Raw genomic sequence first — 18,602 nt, 5'->3', positions numbered from 1 at the left:
CTCCAGTCTGAACTCTCGAGAAGAAAGATGGATTGTTTAAAAATGAAATATCCCAGATCCCACATTGCTCTTGTTACAATCTTAAACATGCATAAGTTAGAGTACTGAGTGATATCCTCTATTATAAATGGATGTGAAAAAATATGACTAAAATATAGTTCCCATAGTTTTCCTTTCGATATTTCTCTTCTAATTTTTGCCATGATTTACTTTCTATTTTTCTTAGTTTCACCTTTGCTTTTCTGAAAGTGTTGACTAATGCAGAAATGCACATCTCTTGACACTCCCTTTGGCAACTTGCTCAAGCAGGATTCTTGATGTTTGGGCATTAATACTAAGAATGAACAAATACTTGACATCTAAGATAGGATAACTCATTTCTATCTTCATTGAACATTTGTCAATGTTTATTTTCCATCAGCGATCAGGCACAGAAAGCTTGAGATTTTCCCTTCTTGTCCTAGGTGCATTGAAGCTAACCATGGTGCAAGCAATTGCAACTTGGTACTGTATGTCTCCAGTTACAAAATGTCTTTATTAATTCAATCATGAATATATTTCTACCTCATATCAAGAAATAAACAGCCCTATAAGAAAGTGGAACTTCCAATAAAGAGGAAATTTGTCAAATTTGAACATGAATGCCTGTAAAATAATTTAAGTCAAAACTGAATATTTTGTCCTCAAGTACTGAATTTAATTTCAGCTTGTCGAAGTCGTCCTTTTACAAACGGATTTGACATGGGAGGTTCTCTGCAGACTCCTGCTCCTCGTCAGTTTGCTCCTGTGCCAATGTCGAAGGATGTTCAAGTTCAGCAAAAGAAGTCAAAGTCTGCCATTCAGAAGGCCAAAGTGGATGCAGTGATTTCTGCAGATAGACCAGGTATGGCAAAGAAAATAGTAATAGTTCCTGCTGAGTAAGTTACAAAAGTACATTTCATTTGATACCACCCAATGCCATTCGATACTACTTGATATGTAAAGCGATTATACCTTTGGTTAGCTTTGGCATTGTCAGAGGGGCAGAATGATGATGCTTGGGACTGACTGCATTGCAGTACAGAACAATTTCAGTTATCGAACAAGACAGGTAGGGAGTATTTTGTTCGGATAACTGAGAGTTTGGGATAATGGATAGGGTTTTTAACGGGACCTTAAGATCTTACTCGGATAATTGGAAATTTGGATAATTGATGTTCGGATAATTAAGGTTATTCTATCTATATATAAAGCAATGTTTTTTTCTATTTTAAGTTGCAAAATAACAGTTAATTTGTCATACAAAATAGCACTTCAGCCCTCCACTTAGACAATGTGAGGATCTCATTTCTAATGTTGAAGGTACAATTGATTAAGCTGGAACAAATTCAGTTCAGTTCAGTTCAGGGTTGTCATCAAGGAAGTGCTGAGCAGAAACCATGAGCAAGGTGAAATCTTTGAATATATTTGGGAAACCTATGTAGCTGTAAAAGAGAGAGGGGGAGCTTTTAACTTTGAATCATAATGAAATATCCAGGACAAACTGTATATATTTCAAAAATTTGGGAACTCATATGTTTTATTTTTAATCCATACCTGTGCTTTGCATTATCTGTGTTATGGGGAATAAATACCTTCTGCTGTTTTGTTGATTTTTTTTTGAAAGCAGTAAAGTTTAACAAAATTTATTTTCATCAGTGAGTATTTTAGGAGCTAGAGAAAGGCTCAGAGTGCTGAATAGTCTATGTCAGCCCTTGAAAGAGAGATCAGTTAGCTCTCTTTAGCTGTACATTTTTCTTTCTCAAGTATTTAACTGTTTCATTTTGAAAATGACTCGTTAGTCAGATTTTTCAATTACATTCTTTACCATAATAATCTACTGTATCTTTTTAAAAAGAAAATTCTCTCGCTATTTTGTTGATTACCTAAGTGGCAGTTGAAGTCTTATACTGCTAGCTCTCGGAACAAATTCTGAAACAGTTAAGGATTTCTAGTATGCACCCAGCTGAATTTTACTGTCAAAATATATACAACTTGGAGACCTTAGCACTGCTTGTGATAAGCTAATGTAAACACTCAAATCAATGCTATTGTTGCTAGATAATTTAATATTAGTAAATTGATTACCGTATTTATCGCAAGTTTTATGAAATCTTTACAACTGATTAATTTAAATTCTTATCTCTGTATTTCTGTGGAAACTATGAAGCATATGGCTTAATTATGGAATATTCCTTTACGTTACTATTGAAGGTTGCAATTTTAATAAAGGGAGATGTAAAGGAAGCTGAAAGAGATGGCAAAGTTTGGAAGATTTTCTGTGTTGAAGAAAGATTATCATGTAACTTGTTGGAACTGACAAATGAATAAAAATGTATTGTAAGTTGCTGACTGTTTACATAATGTCAGATAACTTCCTGTAAAGTGGACAAGCGAAGTTTTTCTTAACAAAGATTTATACCTTTAAATAATTGATAAGTTTGGTTTGGATAGGATCTGTGTGCTGAAGTTTGTTCAGCAATAACCTCTATAAACTGAAGAACTTAATTTTTAGTACACACCTAGGTGTGGCAGCTAAAGCAACAAACCCTACCCCTCTCCAAAATCTTACAGCAGGATAAGCTATGCAGATCTCTCCCAGTGAAGTAGCTTCTGAAATCCTGAGAACTTTCCTGCTACCAGTCTCTTTAACCTCCTATTAATCTTTGGAAGGCCTGATGAAGGACTCCTCCCCGAAACATCAATTTTCCTGCTCTTCGGATGCTGCCTGACCTGCTGTCCTTTTCCAGCACCACTCTAATCTAGACTCTGATCTCCAGCGTCTGCAGTCCTCACTTTCGCCTGCTACTTCCAGTTGACTCTTGTTAAAACTGAAGACTGATCTCAAGCTTTTGTATCAATTGTCTGGGTATCAGAATTGTGATCTTGACAAAAGGACATTGACTGGACCTTTAGAAGTACTTTAAGTTCAAATACTTGGCCCATTGGGGTTTTTATTTAACCCAAAATTATCCTGTTTTTACAACCCATATCTATTTGGAGCTGCATTACCTTGTCTGTTGCGTGAGTATGTATGTTTGATATTATGACGATATAGTATTTCTCTGAATAGGAGCATATTTGTTGACCAGTTTTGTCTCAAGTTTAAAGGATTACTTTATTTAATTTGATTTATTTATTGTCACATGTATCTTGTTGCAGAATACATTGAAAACTGTCGTGTAGTGTTGCCACTGTCTGGTGCCATCTTAAAACACATACAAATAAAGCAAAACAAGGCAGAAAAATGAAGAAATTAAGTCCAACTTGACAGTCCTTAGTAAGTAGAGGCTGAATAGGCTGGGGCTGTTTTCCCTGGAATGTCGAAGACTGAGGGCTGACCTTCTAGAGGGTTATAAAATCATGACAGGCATGGATAGGTTAAAGGTCTTTTCTCTGGGGTGGGGGAGTCCAGAACTAGGGGGCATAGGTTTAGGGTGAGAGGGGAAAAAATGGAAAGGGACCTAAAGGGCAACTTTTTCACACAGAGGGTGATGCGTATATGAAATGAGCTGCTAGAGTAAGTGGTGGGGGCTCCTACAATTACAACATTTTAAAAGGCATCTGGATGAGTATATGAATAGGAAGGGTTTAGAGGGATGTGGGCTGGGTGCTGGCCAATGGGACTAGATTAGTTTAGGATAGTTGATCGGCATGGTCAAGTTGGACTGAAGGGTCTGTTTCCGTGCTGTACCTCTCTATGGCTGTATCACTCTAAGTGCTCCTTCATAGGCCATGGACATGGTGACCAGGCATGAGTCTCCTTTGCCACACCACTGCTGCTGGACTGAAAGTCGTCACTCGTTGGCACCATCTTGCCTCCACCAATGCCCTCACCACTATGAGTCTTGATGAACCTCGCCAGTGAAGACACCACCGATGCTGCCAGATATGGACCGTCCCAAACTCTTCTCTGCCAGTGGCATGATTGTGTTTCAGGCCCACCTTGCCACTACTAAAGCTGCCAGGTCTTCCACTGGATCCAACTGTGCCTCTGCCGCTGATGCCACAAGTCTGCGCTTCTGAGCCTCCTGATTGATGCCATTGCTGCAAATGAGCTCTTCACCAAGGAGTAAATAAAATAAAAAAAAGAACAAAGGAGAGAAGAGAGAAAAAAATGACAAGAAACAAAAACAAGAGTGCATGAGCCCTGGGCTCAGAAGCCTTACTCCATTGCCTTCTTACTGGGAATTTATAATAACCAATTCTTTGTTGAGTTTACTGAAGAAATCTGGTGGAAGCCTCTCTCGTTCTGGTTAACACTAATAAAGAGGAACAAATATAACCATTTTAGGGGTTAAATGCAACATTGACACTTAGGTACAGCTTGTGGAGTAGTGTAGTTTGATTACTGGTGTACTCCTCTCATTGGAGTCATAATATTGTGGATTTTAGATCTTACTCCTCTTTTAAAATTGTGGATGCATAAGAAGTAGGAACAGGAGTTGGTCATTTGGTCCTTGTGTCATCTATGAGATTGATTTTGGCCTTCACTCCTGCTCACTATATGACTCTACTCCCTTTGTTAGTCCAAAATTTGTCTAATTTTGAATATTAAGCTTTGAATATTTGCAATGACCCAGCCTCCACAGCTTGTTGAGGAAGAGAATCTTAAAAATTAATGACCGTCTGTCAGAAGAAATTAATTCTTCTCTCTGACTTAAAACTACAACTGTGTCCTCTAGTGTTCGATTCTGCCACTAGAGGGCAATAACATCACAACATTTACTCTTGTCTCATCTTATATGCTTCAAAAATATCACCTGTTTTCTTCTCAACCCCAATAGGTATAGGCAGAAATGCTAAACCATGTTAATGGAACAAATTCTCCATAATGAAATAGCTCCACAGAAGCTGATCCCATCACCAAATCACCCTCTGTTTTCACATGAACAGTCTTGGAGACAGGTACCACAGTGTCAGAATCAAACGGAATCTCTGACACTCCTGTTTATTTTTTTTTAGCCAGCTCTGAGTGAACAGAACCCCTGACACTCCTGTTATTATTGTTATACCCCCCCACATTACTGCCTAACTGCGGTAGTGCTTATATTTCCCCCAGAACCTGTGTGTGTGCAGGTGTGAGACACAGTGAAAGACCACAGGTGTACAAATCTTTATTCAATTGCCATCACCAGGAAGAAAAGAAAACACCCAAGTGGCCAGTGACAAACAGTGCCCTTCTCAGGGGGCAATGCTGCGTGATCAAACAGTGAAGGGAAGGGCACAGCAGGGATTAAATTAAAATAGAGTTGAAGGGGGAAATAATACACTCCACTCCCTGCGGGGCCCACCTCTCCCTGAACAGCTCAAGGGTGTTGGTGGACACCACATGCTCCTTCTCCAGAGACACCCAGGCTCTGACATAACTGCGAAAGAGGGGTAGGCAATGGACCCTGATGACACCCTCCATGGCCCACTTATGGCCAGTCTGGCCAGGCCCAGGAGCAGACCCACGAGGAGGTTCCTCTAACCTGCCCTCTCCCCTCCGCACCGGGTGCCCGAAGATCAGGAGCGTGGGAGTAAAGTGCAACGAAAAACAGAGAAGAAGGTTTTTTTAGAAAATCAAAAAGGGAGTGCAAGCGCCCACACCAAAGAAATACATGGTCCACAGACGCCACCACAGAACAAGCTTGAAAACAACCATAAAAAAAACTCGCCTTTTTATTTCTTTTTTACTGATCCAGCTTCCTCAGAGTGAGCAGAAACCCTGACACACCTGTTTGTTTATATATTTATTTTTTCCTGTTTTTTTCCGACACTCCTGTTTCTTTTTCCCTTTTTCGATTACCCCCACAGTACCGCCTAATTGTGGTAGTGCTTATTTTTTCCCCAGCACCCATGTGTGTGTGTGTGCAGGTGTGAGACACAGTGAAAGACACAAGGTGCATGAATCTTTATTTAGTTTCTACCACCAGGAAGAAAAGAAACTCCCAAGTGGCCAGTGATAAGCAGTGCCCTTCAAATCAAAGGGCAATGCTGCGTGATCAAACAGTGAAGGGGAGGGCAGGGACTAGATCAAAATAGAGTTGGATGGGGAAATAATACACTTCACTCCATGCGACGCCCACCTCTCCCTGAACAACTCCAGAGTGTTGGTGAACACAGTATGCTCCTTCTCCAAGGACACCCGGGCTCTAACATAACTGCGGAAGAGGGGCAGGCAGCCAGCCCTATCGACCCCCTCCACAGCCTGCTGCCTGGACCTGTTTATGGCCAGTTTGGCCTACCCAGGAAAGGACCCACGAGGAGATTTTTAGACCTGCCCTCCCTCCTCCGTACCAGGTACCCGAAGATCAGGAGCGTGGGACTGAAGTGCAACTAAAAACAGAGAAGGAGGTTTTTAAGAAAATCAAAAAGGGAGTGCAAACGCCCACACTCAATATGTACATGGTCTATGGACTCCACAGCACCACAGAGTCCGTGAACCACCATAATCTGCGGTTGCAGGGGACCGCTGCGTGCAGCACTCTCTACCCCAGATCCCGAGGGATAGGGGGAGGACTCCCGCTTCGAGAGACCTCCACTGGAGATCCCTACCGCCCGGTGGCAAATAGGCACACACTCACCATTTTTTTTTAAGACAGGAGAAACATTTTTATTGAGTAGCCAACTGAAAAAAAATGGCACAAGCTCAAAGATCCAAAATAATATTCAAATCTATTAGTACCATGAAAAAAACTCCCCCTTTTTTTCTTTTTTCCTTTTTTTTGTTTTTTTTTCTTTTCTGCACAGAGGTCAAGTCCTGTCACCAAATCACCCTTTGTTTACTAGCACACAACACACTGGTTGTGACCAGCCAACTCCAGGTCAGTGTTCAACTGAGAAGATTTTAATCTCCTGGTTATCTTTTTTTTCCTCTCCTCAATTGAGAAGATTTCAATCTCCTGGTTATAATTTGTTTTCTTTCTTGGAGTCAGTCCCCAGAACTGAAGAGATTCTAAATCCCCTTTTTTTTTCCCATCCCCACACTACCGCCTAATCGTGGTAGTGCTTATTTTGAGGAGCAGTGCTCCGAAAGCTAGTGCTTCCAATTAAATCTGTTGGACTATAACCTGGTGTTGTGTGATTTTTTTAACTATTTTTTCCCCAGCACCCATGTTGTGTGTGTGCAGGTGTGAGACACAGTGAAGGACAACAGGTGTACAAATCTTTATTCAATTTCCACCACCAGGAAAAAAGGAAGCACCTGAGTGGCCAGTGACAAACAATGCCTTTCTCATCAAAGGGCAATGCTTCTCCTGGTTATTTTTTTTTCCTCTCTTCAGTGTACAAATCTTTATTCAATTTCCACCACCAGGAAAATAGGAAAACACCCGAGTGGCCAGTGACAAGCAGTGCCCTTCACATCAAAAAGGGCAATGCTGTGTGATCAAACAGTGAAGGGGAGGGCAGGGACTAGATCAAAATCGAGTTGGAGGGGGAAATGATGCACTCCACTCCCTGCGGCGCCCACCTCTCCCAGAACAACTCCAGGGTGTTGGTGGACACTGCGTGCTCCTTCTTCAAGGACACCCGGGCCCTAACATAACCGCGGCCCTAACGACCCCCTCCATGGCCCGCTGCCTGAACCTGTTTATGGCCAGTTTGGCCAGGCCCAGGAGCAGACCCACGAGGAGGTTTTAAGACCTGGCCTCCCTCCTCTGCACCAGGTGCCCGAAGATCAGGAGCGTGGGACTGAAGTACAACCAAAAGCAGAGGAGAAGGTTTTTCAGAAAATCAAAGAGGGAGTGCAAACGCCCACACCCAATATACACATGGTCCACGGACTCCACAGCACCACAGAACAAGCAGTTGGGCTGTGAGTCCGTGAACCACCGCAATCTGCGGTTACAGGGGACTGCTGCGTGCAGCACTCTCCACCCCAGATCCCCGAGGGATAGGGGGAGGACTCCCACTTCGAGAGACCTCCACTGGAGATCCCTACCGCCCGGTGGCAAATAGGCACACCCTCACCATTTTTTTTTAAGACGAGAAAAAATTTTTATTGAGTAGCCAACTGAAAAAAAATGGCACAAGCTCAAAGATCCAAAATAATATTCAAATCTATTAGTACCATGAAAAAAGCTCACCCTTTTGTTTTTTTTTCTATTTCCACCATCAGGAAAAGTAGGAAAACACCCGAGTGGCCTGTGACAAGCAGTGCCCTTCACATCAAAGGGCAATGCTGTGTGAATCTCTTGGTTATATTTTTTTTTCTTACAGTGAGAGACAAGGTGTTCAAATCTTTATTCAATTTCCACCACCAGGAAAAGTAGGAAAACACCCAAGTGGCCTGTGACAAGCAGTGCCCTTCACGTCAAAGGGCAATGCTGTGTGAACAAACAGTGAACGGGAGGGCAGGGACTAAATCAAAATAGAGTTGGAGGGGGAAAGCTCACCCTTTTGTAGATGTTGTCCAGAGCTCCCTGATTGGTCCAGATTAACAGCCCTGATTATAGAACTGATATTCTGAGGTCCAGTTGGTTGACTTCGTTACAAGCACTACACATACTAGGAATAAGCTGAGAGAACTTTCTTTTGCAAAGACTCAATTTATTTTTGTATTTTCCAATTGTGGATAAAAATGAAAAAAAATGAACAGTTTTACAGTTGGAGATTGTAAGAATTGCTGCATTGTTTGAAAGCAAGTAACTTGATAATGATTGTGACTACTGATTGTACAGCTGTGGGTTATAGCACTGTTGCAGACGGACTGAGGCTGAAGATTGTGTAAAGATGGGTGGCAACAAATAACATAGAGTCATAGAGATGTACAGCATGGAAACAGACCCTTTGATCCAACCTGTCCATGCTGATCAGATATCAGATTTGGTTCATAGATTAGTGACCAGTTCCCAATGGCAAAGTTCTTCCGTTTGCCAACAATTTGATGATTTGGTTCTCAGGTGCACAGCTTGGGACCGTAAAGAAGATACAGAGAAGCCTTTGGACCACCAACAGCTTAGAAGCTCTCTCTCTCTACTTTGCAGTAAGCCACTTAAGCTTAAAGAAAGCTAGTTTATCTTTCCTTTAGCAGTTGCTGTAAGCTGTGATGTTTATTTAATAAGCTAGGGACTTTTAAAAGTAAACTAGTAGAAGCATCCAAAGAAGGTCAATTGAGAAAGCAGTGTTTCAGTCAGAAAGAGAATCATCTGACTGACATTTTATGATCAGTAACAATTGTATTGCTTGCCCAGTATTTCCCCCTGTCTATAACCCTTTTTTTTTGCTGTCTATGTCCATGTCTGGCTTCTGATAGTCTATGTATATGTATGAAGTTAAGTTTTTATTGTGGATTAAAGTTTTGATTAGTAGTGTTTTCTGTTGACGGTTCAGAGTTTTTGACCTGCTGTTCAAGACAGTTTACTTGTAATAAATAGTACCCCCTATTAAGTGCAGAAACCTGGACTATTTTGTCAACCGGCAACTAAAGACAGTAACATCGGGAATTGTGCTTACTTTTTAATGGTGGCTCAGTGGTTAGCGCTGCTGCCTCACAGCGCCAGGGACCCAGGTTCGATTTCTGCCTCAGGCGACTGTGTGTAGTTTGCACATTCTCCCCGTGTCTGTGTGGGTTTCCTCCGGGTGATCCGGTTTCCTCCCACAGTCCAAAGATGTGCAGGTTAGGTGAATTGGTCATTCTAAATTGCCCATAGTGTTAGGTGGGTTAGTCAGAGGTAAATGTAGGGGAATGGGTCTGGGTGGGTTGCTCTTCGGAGGGTCGGTGTGGACTTATTTGGCCTAACGACCTGTTACCACACTGTAGGGAATCTAATTTAATCGTAACATCTTTTGTGACCCCAGGAATAATGGGGCTTGATTTTCAGCACGCTACCCCAGTGAGTTGTGACCATGTAAACTGTTTCTAATGCAAAAATGTTTCTCCTCAAATAAGTTTTAAATAAAATGACTTTTAAATAAAACCCTGCTTTTCATTTCTTCCTGCCAAAATGGTTAAGTTTACAATTTCCCATCATATATTCCATCTGTCTAGTTTTTGCCCATTCACTTAACCTATCTTTGCATTCCCTTTGTAGTGTCCTCATCATTTTCTTTTCTACCCATTTTCATACTAATTTGGCTACATTAATCTCTCCATCCAAAGTATTCATATACACTGCAATAATTAGGTCCTGTACATGCAGAAACAAGGGATGCTATAAAGGGGAATAAAAAGTCGGCACACCAATTAAATATCTGCTTAGTTCTGCCTTCACAAAGGGTGACACAAATGACCAAACGTATTGAGGAACGTAGGGTCAATTCAGAGTGAAAAATTGATGGAAATCAATATTTATAGGGAACGATAGTAGGGAAATTAATGGAATTAAAGGCCAGTAGATCACCGGGGTCTGATAATCTATATTCCAGAGTATTTAAGGAAGTGGCACTAGAAATAGGGAATTCTTCGGTTGTCATCTTTCAAGATTCTATGAACTCGTGAACAGTTTCCATGGATTGGAGAGTAGCTCAAGTAGCCCACTATTTAAAAGGAAGATAAAGAGACAACAGGGATTTCTAGACTGATTAGCTTGGCATCAGTCACGGGGAAAAATGCAAGAGTGCGTTATAGAAGACTTAGTGACAGAACCAGACAGAGTACTAACAGAATCAGATGAAGGGTAAATCATGCTTGACAAAACCAATGGAAATTTTCAAGATGTTAGTAGTAGTGTTGATAAGGGGGAGCCAGTGGATGTCGTTTACTTGGACTTTCAGAAGGCTTTTGATAAGGTCCCACGAAAGAGATTAGCATGTAAATTGAAAGCAAGTGGGATTGGGGGTAATGTACTAACATGGACAGAGAACTGGTTGGCAGATGAGAAATAGTGTAGGAAAAATAGGTCATTTTCTTAATAACAGGCAGTGATTATTGCGATACTGTGGGGATCAGTGCTTGAACCCCAGCTACTTACAATATATAAATTAATAGTTTAAGTGAGGGAACTAAATAATATCTGAGTTCGTAGACCATACAAAGCTCAGTAGAAAGGTGAAATGAGAGAAAGCACAGATGCTTTTGATTGATGACAACAATTTGAGCAAGTGGAATATAATGGTATGAAGTATAATGTGGATAAATGTGAGGTTATCCACCTTGGTAGAGAACAAGAAGGCAGATTATTTTCTGGATGGCAAGAATTGAAAAATGGGGAGGTGAAATGAGACTTGGGTGTCCTTGTGCACCAGTTATTTAAATTAAGCATGCAAATTTAGCTTGAATTAGTATATTGACGTTATTAATGAGAGGATTTAAGTTAAAGAGCATTGTATTCCTGCAATTATACTTGGTGAGAACACAACTGGAATGCTGTGGGCTATGTCCTTATCAGAAGGAGGATGTTCTGGTCTTGGAAGCAGTATAATGTAGACTTAGCAGACTGATTCTTGGGATAGCAGGACTGATGTATGAAGAGTGACGAGATATGTCAGGACTATATTCACTGGGGATTGGAAGAATGAGGGGATCTCATAGAAATTGGCATAATTCAAACAGGAATCAACAGAGTCAACACAGGAAAGATGTTCCTGATGACTGGAGAGTCCAGAACTAGTGGTCACAATTTAGGCTTAGGAGGTAGGCCATTTGGAACTGAGATGAGGAAACATTTCTTTACCAAGAGAGTTGTGAGCCTGTGGAATTCTCTGCCATTGGAAGTGGTTGAGGCCAAAACATTTAATGCTTTCAAGAAGAATTTAGATAAAGCAACATCGTAAGATATAGGATCATAATTAGGCCATTCAGCCGTTCGAGTCTGCTCTGCCATTCGATCATGGTTGATGTGTTTCTCAACTCCATTCTCTTGGCTTCTTCCTGTAATTCTTAATCTTCTTACTAATCAAGAACCTACCTATCTCTGACTTAAAGACACTCGAGGACTTGGCCTTCATGTCCTTCTTTGGCCATGAGTTCCACATATTCACCACCTTCTGGCTGGAGAAATGCCTTCACTCTGAGACTATGCCCTCGAGTCCGAGTATCTCCTGCTATTGGAAACATCATCTTCACATCCAGTCTATTAGGACCTCCCAGTATTCTGTAAGTTTCAGTGAGATCGTCCCCTCATCCTTCTAAACTTGAGTACAGACTCTAAGTCCTCAACCTCTCCAGACATCATTTCTTAAGAACTTCCTCTGGACCACCTCCAAAGCTAGTATATTCTTCCTCAGATACAGGGGTGAAAACTGCTCAGAATATTCCAAATGTAGTTTGTCCAGAGTCTTATGCAGCCTCAGCACTATGTCCTTGCTCTTATCTGCTGATCTGAAATTTGATTCCTGACCCTTTCCACATGCTGTCTTCATTACTTGTTCTGGCAATTGTAATAACTCTCTCTCTATCTCTCTTTCTTTTTCTCTTACTCTTTCTCCCTCTTGCTATTGCTGCCTCTCTCCAAAAAAAACTCAAGTTTGTGAGACGTAGAGCCATGTTGACTATCCCTAATCAATCCTTGCCTTTCCAAATATGTGTAAATCCTGTCCCTCAGGATTCCCTGCAGTAACTTGCGCATACCAACGTCAGGCTCACCGGTCTATAGTTCTCTGGCTTGTTCTTAACTCCTTTCTTAAATTGTGACACTATGTTACCCAACTTCCGGTCTTCCAGCACCTCACCTGTGATTATCGACAATACAAATATCTCAGCAAGGGGCCCAGCAATCACTTCCCACAGAGTTCTAGGGTACATCTGATCAGGTCCTGAGGAATTATCCACCTTTATCCGTTTCAAGACATCCAGCACTTCCTCCTCTGCTTGGACATTTTTCAACATGCCACCATCTACATCTCTACGTTCCATATCTTCAGTGTCCTCCTCCACAGTAAACACTGATGCAAAATACTCGTTTAGTATCTCCCCTGTCTCCTGCAGCTCCAAACAAAGGCTGCCTTGCTGATATTTGCGGGACCCTATATTCTGTCCAGTGCGTTCACATCATCTTAAAAATTGTGGCACACAGAAAACTCCTACCTTACACAACTTCAACATAAACTCTTTCCTCTTTTACTCTGTGTCCCTATTAATAAAGCCTGTTCTTTCAACCTCTCAAGTTACTTTCAATGATTTATACGTATATAAACTCTGGTTTCCTGGCTGTTGCATCCCCTAAAGATGTACCCTTCATATCATGTCTCCATGTTCTACTGACCAAAATGAATCCTTTTACATTTCTTTACTTAGATTTCATCAGGCACTCATCCATCATTCGTCTATCTTGCCTCTGCACTTTTCAGGTTTGACTGTATCCTCCTTGGAGTTCACAATGCTTCCAAATTTTGTATCATTCACACATTTTGAAATTGTGCCATTTGCACCAAGGCTTATACTATGCCAGGAGGTGATATAAATCTTTCTTCAGCCTCTAAAACATCCATTAGTCACAACTGTCTATTTTCTGTCACCCAGCCAATTTTGCATCCATGGTCCGACTATCCCTTTCACTCTGAGACATAATTTACTCACACACTTGCTTTGCAGCACATTATAAAATGCCTGGAAAGTCCATGTACACCCCGTATGCTGCATTGTCCATCATCACCCCTTTTTGTTTTCGCTTCAAAGAACTCAAGCAGATTAGTTAACTACACTTTTCCCATAGCAAATCTGTGCTGACATTCCTTAATTTCTTTGCATTTATTTGAGCAATTAACTTTTCTTTTCTTCCGGAACGTATTGTTTTTGGATGTTTCCACACCACTGAGGTTAAACTGATTGGAATGTATTTGCTGGGCATATCTTTACACCGTTTTTGAAAAAAGGGTGGAACACTTGCAACTCTCCATCATCCCTGAGTCAGAGAAAGACTGCAAGCTTATGGTCAGTGCCTCTGCAGTTTCCACACTGACCCCTTTAGTTGCATCATTTTTAAGTATGGAAGCCTATCTAATATCCTGTTACTAATTTTAAATCCTTCAAGTTATTTGTATACCTCTTCTTTCATATGGCCTTGGCAATATCTTCTTTGGCAAGGACAGGTGCAAAGTATTCATTTAATACCTCAACTATGTCTCAGACTGCATTTAGATCTACTACTTTTACTTTCCTTTTTCAGTTTTATGCCTATGGAGGACTTTAGGATTCCAATGTTTGGAATTGGACTGCTTTAACTGAGAGTCCAATCATCAGCAAATGTACCCACTTCTGACCTTAGGATAGTGTGAAAATCATTGATGAAACAGCTGGAGATTGTTGGGCCAAGAGCACTACTCTGAGGAACTCCTGCAGGGATGTTAATAATGGAGTACAACAATAGAATCACGTTGCTGCTGTGAAAGATTCTACATGAAATTTAAGTCACACTTGTTGAAGTATAAATTATTTTCCCAGAAAGATTATATCTGTCTGAAAGGAGATATACCTCCTTGTATTTCTCCAGAAACAGCATGTGGAAACTATGTGATTTCATTTCAACCCACCTCCAACTGAACTAATCAAGAATTGTACTGCTTCTTTACTGACCATCACTTTTTTCAGTTTGATTCAGCATAAGAATCAGTATGTAGGAGTCACGCTGGGCTCTGCTTAGCTTAATGACAGGAGCGTTATGATGTACCCTTTTCCTGAGATAATCTTTTTTGTATTGGAAGAGAAGCAAATTACTTTCAAAAATTGACTCTGTCCCCTCTGGTTTTTATGAAGCTGTTGTTTGTCTCAAAATACAGAGAAGGGTCATTGGGCCTGAAACATTAACTCTGCTTCTCTCCACAGATGCTGCCAGACATGCTGAGTTTTTATAGCAATTTCTGATTTTGTCCATTGTTATAAAGCTTTGTTCTTTAAAGCCAAATCACATTTTTTATTAATTCATGGGATATGGGCATCACAAGTTGGACCAAAATTTATTGACCATCCCTAGTTGTCCTTGAGAAGGTCAGCCATTGTCTTGAACTGTTGCAGTTTTTGGGATGTCGGTACATCTGTAGTAAAATTAAGGTGGCTGCTTTCAGATATTGACTGAGCAACAGTGAAGGAGTGACAACATATTTCTAATTCAGGACAGTGCATGGCTTGGAACAAGACCTTTTTCCTGAGTGGTGTTCCAGTATATTTACTGTCCATGTTCTTCTCGATGGAAGTGATCCTGAGTTTGGAAGTTGTCAAAAGAGCCTTGGAGAGTCTGCAGTGCAGTCTGTAGATGATACACACTGCTGCCACTATGCATTAGCAGTGAAAGGAATGGTGGTTGAAGCTGGTAGAAGAGGTGCTAATGAAGTAGACTGCTTTGTCTTGGATGTTGTAGAGCTTCTCAAGTGTTGTTGGAAATGTTGGAGTATTCCATCCTATTGTGCTGTGTGGATGTGGGACAGGAAATGAGGAAGTGAGTTATTCACTGCAGAAACCCCAGCTTCTCTCTTAATCTTGTAGTCACAGTATTTATATAGCTGGTACAGTCAGTTTCTGGTCAATGGTATATCCCCAGGATGTTGACAGTGGGAAATTCAATGGTGGTAATGCCATTGAACAAGGGCCAATGGTTAGATTTTCTCTTGTTTTAGTGATTGTCAATTGCTGGCCCTTGTGGCAGGCATGTTACCTGGATGTTGTCCAGATCTTGCTGCATATGGACACAAACTGCTTCAGTACCTGTGGAGTCACAAATAGTGCTGAACATTGTGTTATCATGCGCAAACTCCCCCATTGCTATCCTTATGATAGAGATAAGGTTTTCTTTTGAGGGAACTGAAGATGATTGGGCCACAGACACTACTTTTAAAGAATTCTTGCATTGATATTTATGGAATGAGAAATCTGACCTCCAATAGCTGCAACCATCTTTTTGCTAGTTGTGACTCAAATCATTAAAGAATTTTTCTCTAATTTCTATTGACTTCAGTTTTGCTACAATGATTTGATGTCATTCTCAGTCACACTGTGCCTTGATATAAAGGGCAATCACCTTAAATTAGCCACTTGAGTTGAGGTCTTTTATCCATATTTGGACAAAACTGTTTTGAGGTTAGAAGCGGTGTGGCCTTGACAAAACCCAATCTGAGCATCATTGAATATGTTATTGCCAAGCATTTCAATAAATACAAAAAAAAAACTTGGATGCTGGAAATCTGTAACAAAAAGCGAATGCAGGAGAAACACAAAGCAGGTCTGGCAGCGTTTATTGAAAGAGAAAAAAATATATTAATAAAAAATAAAAGATTGGTTCTGCAAAATTTGGATTCATTCAAAAGGCCACACACGAGAAGGTCGCAGGTTCTCCACTCCTGCTCTAAAACCTTCCTGTTGATATATTCGTCCAGATGCCTTTTAAATGTTGTAATGATACCAGCCTCCTGTGGCAGCTTATTCCATAATGCCCCACCCTCTATGAAAATGTTGTCCCTTGGGTCCTTTATATATCTTTCCCCTCTAACCAGTTCTTAAGAATGTGTTTAGTATTTTGCCTTCATTGCTCAGACCTTTTGAGTATAGGAATTTGGACGTCATGTTGAGGTTGTACAGGATGTTTGTGAGTCTCTTGTGGAGTAGTGTGTCACCCTGCTATTGGATGGATATTATTAAATTGTAGATGATTCAGAAAATAGTTAGCAGGCCTGGAAAGTTTGAGTTTAAGGAGAGGCTGGATAGCCTGGGACCCTTTTGACTGGAGTATAGGCGGTTGAGAGGTGACCTTATTGAGGTCTACAAAATCATTACAGGCATGGATGAGGTGAATACCAAGGCCTATTTCCCTAGGGTTGGGGAGTTCAAAACTCGGGGGCATATTTTTACGGTGAGAGGAGAATGTGTTTAAAAAAAAGTGGTCTCTCATGTCCTTTTTAAAATTGAGAGCTGTTCATATGTCGAATGAACTGCCAGAGCAGGTAGCAGATGCAGGTACGGTTATAACATTTAAAAGACATTTGGGTAAGTACATGTATAGGAAAAATTTGGAGGTGTGGGGATCAACACAGACAATTGGGACTAGTTTAGTTTGGGAGCATGGTCTGTGTGGACCATTTAGATCTGTTTCCGTGCTGTATGATTCTGTGAATGGAGGAAAGACTCCCTGCTTGTTGTGAATTTTATTGGCCAGGAAATTACAGTTGAGGCTTTCACATGCCTCTTTTATGACATTAGTAGCATGTCCATTCCCTTGAACTAAACCTCTATGAACATTTCCTCCTTCTAACATGAGTTGGGCTTTCGTCTTTATTTTTTAGACTTTTGTCAGCAAAGCCTTACCTCTTCTGATTACCTACTTTTCCCTCATTCCAGCTTCTGTGACAGTTTCTAATGTGGGGCTTATCAATCACCTACAAGTTACCTTATTTCAAGTAAGTCCTTAACGCTAAAAGAACACTTTTAAAATTATTTTCCAATATTGTTTCTCTAAGCTTATGTAAGGTTTGTTCCACTTTCATCAACTATTACACCCATCAACCAGCATTTCCTCTCACCTAGGAGAATCTGTGTGGGTCAGGATTGCTCTTTCTCAAATTTCAACATGTTTGCCTGTAGATCTATGACACCAAATTGTAAGCTATTTAGTGTAGGCAGTGCAGAATTACCTTAATTATCTGGGAAGCGATGGGTACATCTGTACAGACTTGACACAAAACACTTTGGAACATAGCCTGTTTTCTTTCAACCAATTCAGGTTTATGCCAAGCTTTTTCAAAGCACAGAAAGTACATCTCCATTTCCTCTCACTAAATATATGTCTGAGCTCAAATACTTTGCCAAATCACAAGGAGATTCTGCCTGACTTTCTGTCGATTTAAATTTGCATAACCAGGGAGAAAGGTCGCTCAGGGCTTAGCACTACTTCCTCACAGCTCCAGGGACCCAGGTTTGATTCCACCTTTGGGTGATGGTGGAGTTAGCCACATTCTCCCTGTGTCTGCGTGGCTTTCCTCTGGGTGCACCAGTTTCCCCTCGCAGTCCAACGATATGCAGGTTAGGAGGATTGGCCATGTTAAATTGCCCATATTGCCCAGGGATGTTAGGTAGATTAGCCATGGGATATGCTGGGTTACAGGTATGGAGTAGAGGGATCCATGTGGGTGAGTTGCTCTTAGGAAGGTTGGTGTGGACTTGTTGAGTGGAATGGCCTGCTTCCACACTGCAGGAATTGTATGATACATCTTTTATTGTTGGCCACTGCCTTTCAACAAAGGCTTGAGTCTCCACAGTATTTGTGTTAATTTCTAAATAAGGTATAACAAAATAATCTTAGGATCATGTTAATTTCCATAGAACTAAGTTCCTTTGAATCTGTTTCAGCCTTTGAGTTTTTATCCTGGACTCAAGTCCTTGATTTTGACACAGTCCCCAAGAAGGAAGAGTAAGGAAAAGTAACCAAATTTATCAAATGACCCCTGAAGGAGAAATTACCAAAAGGATTTCCACATTTTGCAACTTTCATTTTCACAATCTGAATCAGCACAAATTGAAAATGAATTAGCAAACAAGTGATACTCCATATAAAAATGTAAATTCAACTTTAAATAACCAATACAATCAAGGTACCTTTTATGCAGCCACAAGCACTGACAGCACTGAACAAATGTGGCACCCCAGATACAGTTCTATCATTTGCTCTTCTAAATTTACTTAGATATGTCATGAGTCTCTTCTGCAAAATGTTTAATCCTTGAATTTATTTGGT

The 18,602-nt window shown here is 40.8% G+C and overlaps 1 protein-coding gene across 3 annotated transcripts in view; it reads left to right on the top strand.

Annotated features, from left to right (window-relative positions):
- kiaa0586 (KIAA0586 ortholog) overlaps nt 1-18,602 on the top strand; it is a 533,649-nt gene that overhangs the window by 72,643 nt on the left and 442,404 nt on the right. For all 3 annotated transcript variants that reach the window (XM_060829108.1, XM_060829107.1, XM_060829109.1), the window contains exon 8: nt 707-883. In XM_060829108.1, coding sequence (XP_060685091.1) covers nt 707-883 — 177 coding nt within the window. The remainder of the gene's footprint in view (nt 1-706; nt 884-18,602) is intronic.

This window comes from Hemiscyllium ocellatum, chromosome 8, assembly GCF_020745735.1.
Source record: "Hemiscyllium ocellatum isolate sHemOce1 chromosome 8, sHemOce1.pat.X.cur, whole genome shotgun sequence".
In the NCBI taxonomy this organism is placed as follows: Eukaryota; Metazoa; Chordata; class Chondrichthyes; order Orectolobiformes; family Hemiscylliidae; genus Hemiscyllium; species Hemiscyllium ocellatum.
The sequence above is the reverse complement of the archived record's forward strand: the minus strand, read 5'-3'. Positions and strand labels throughout refer to the sequence as shown.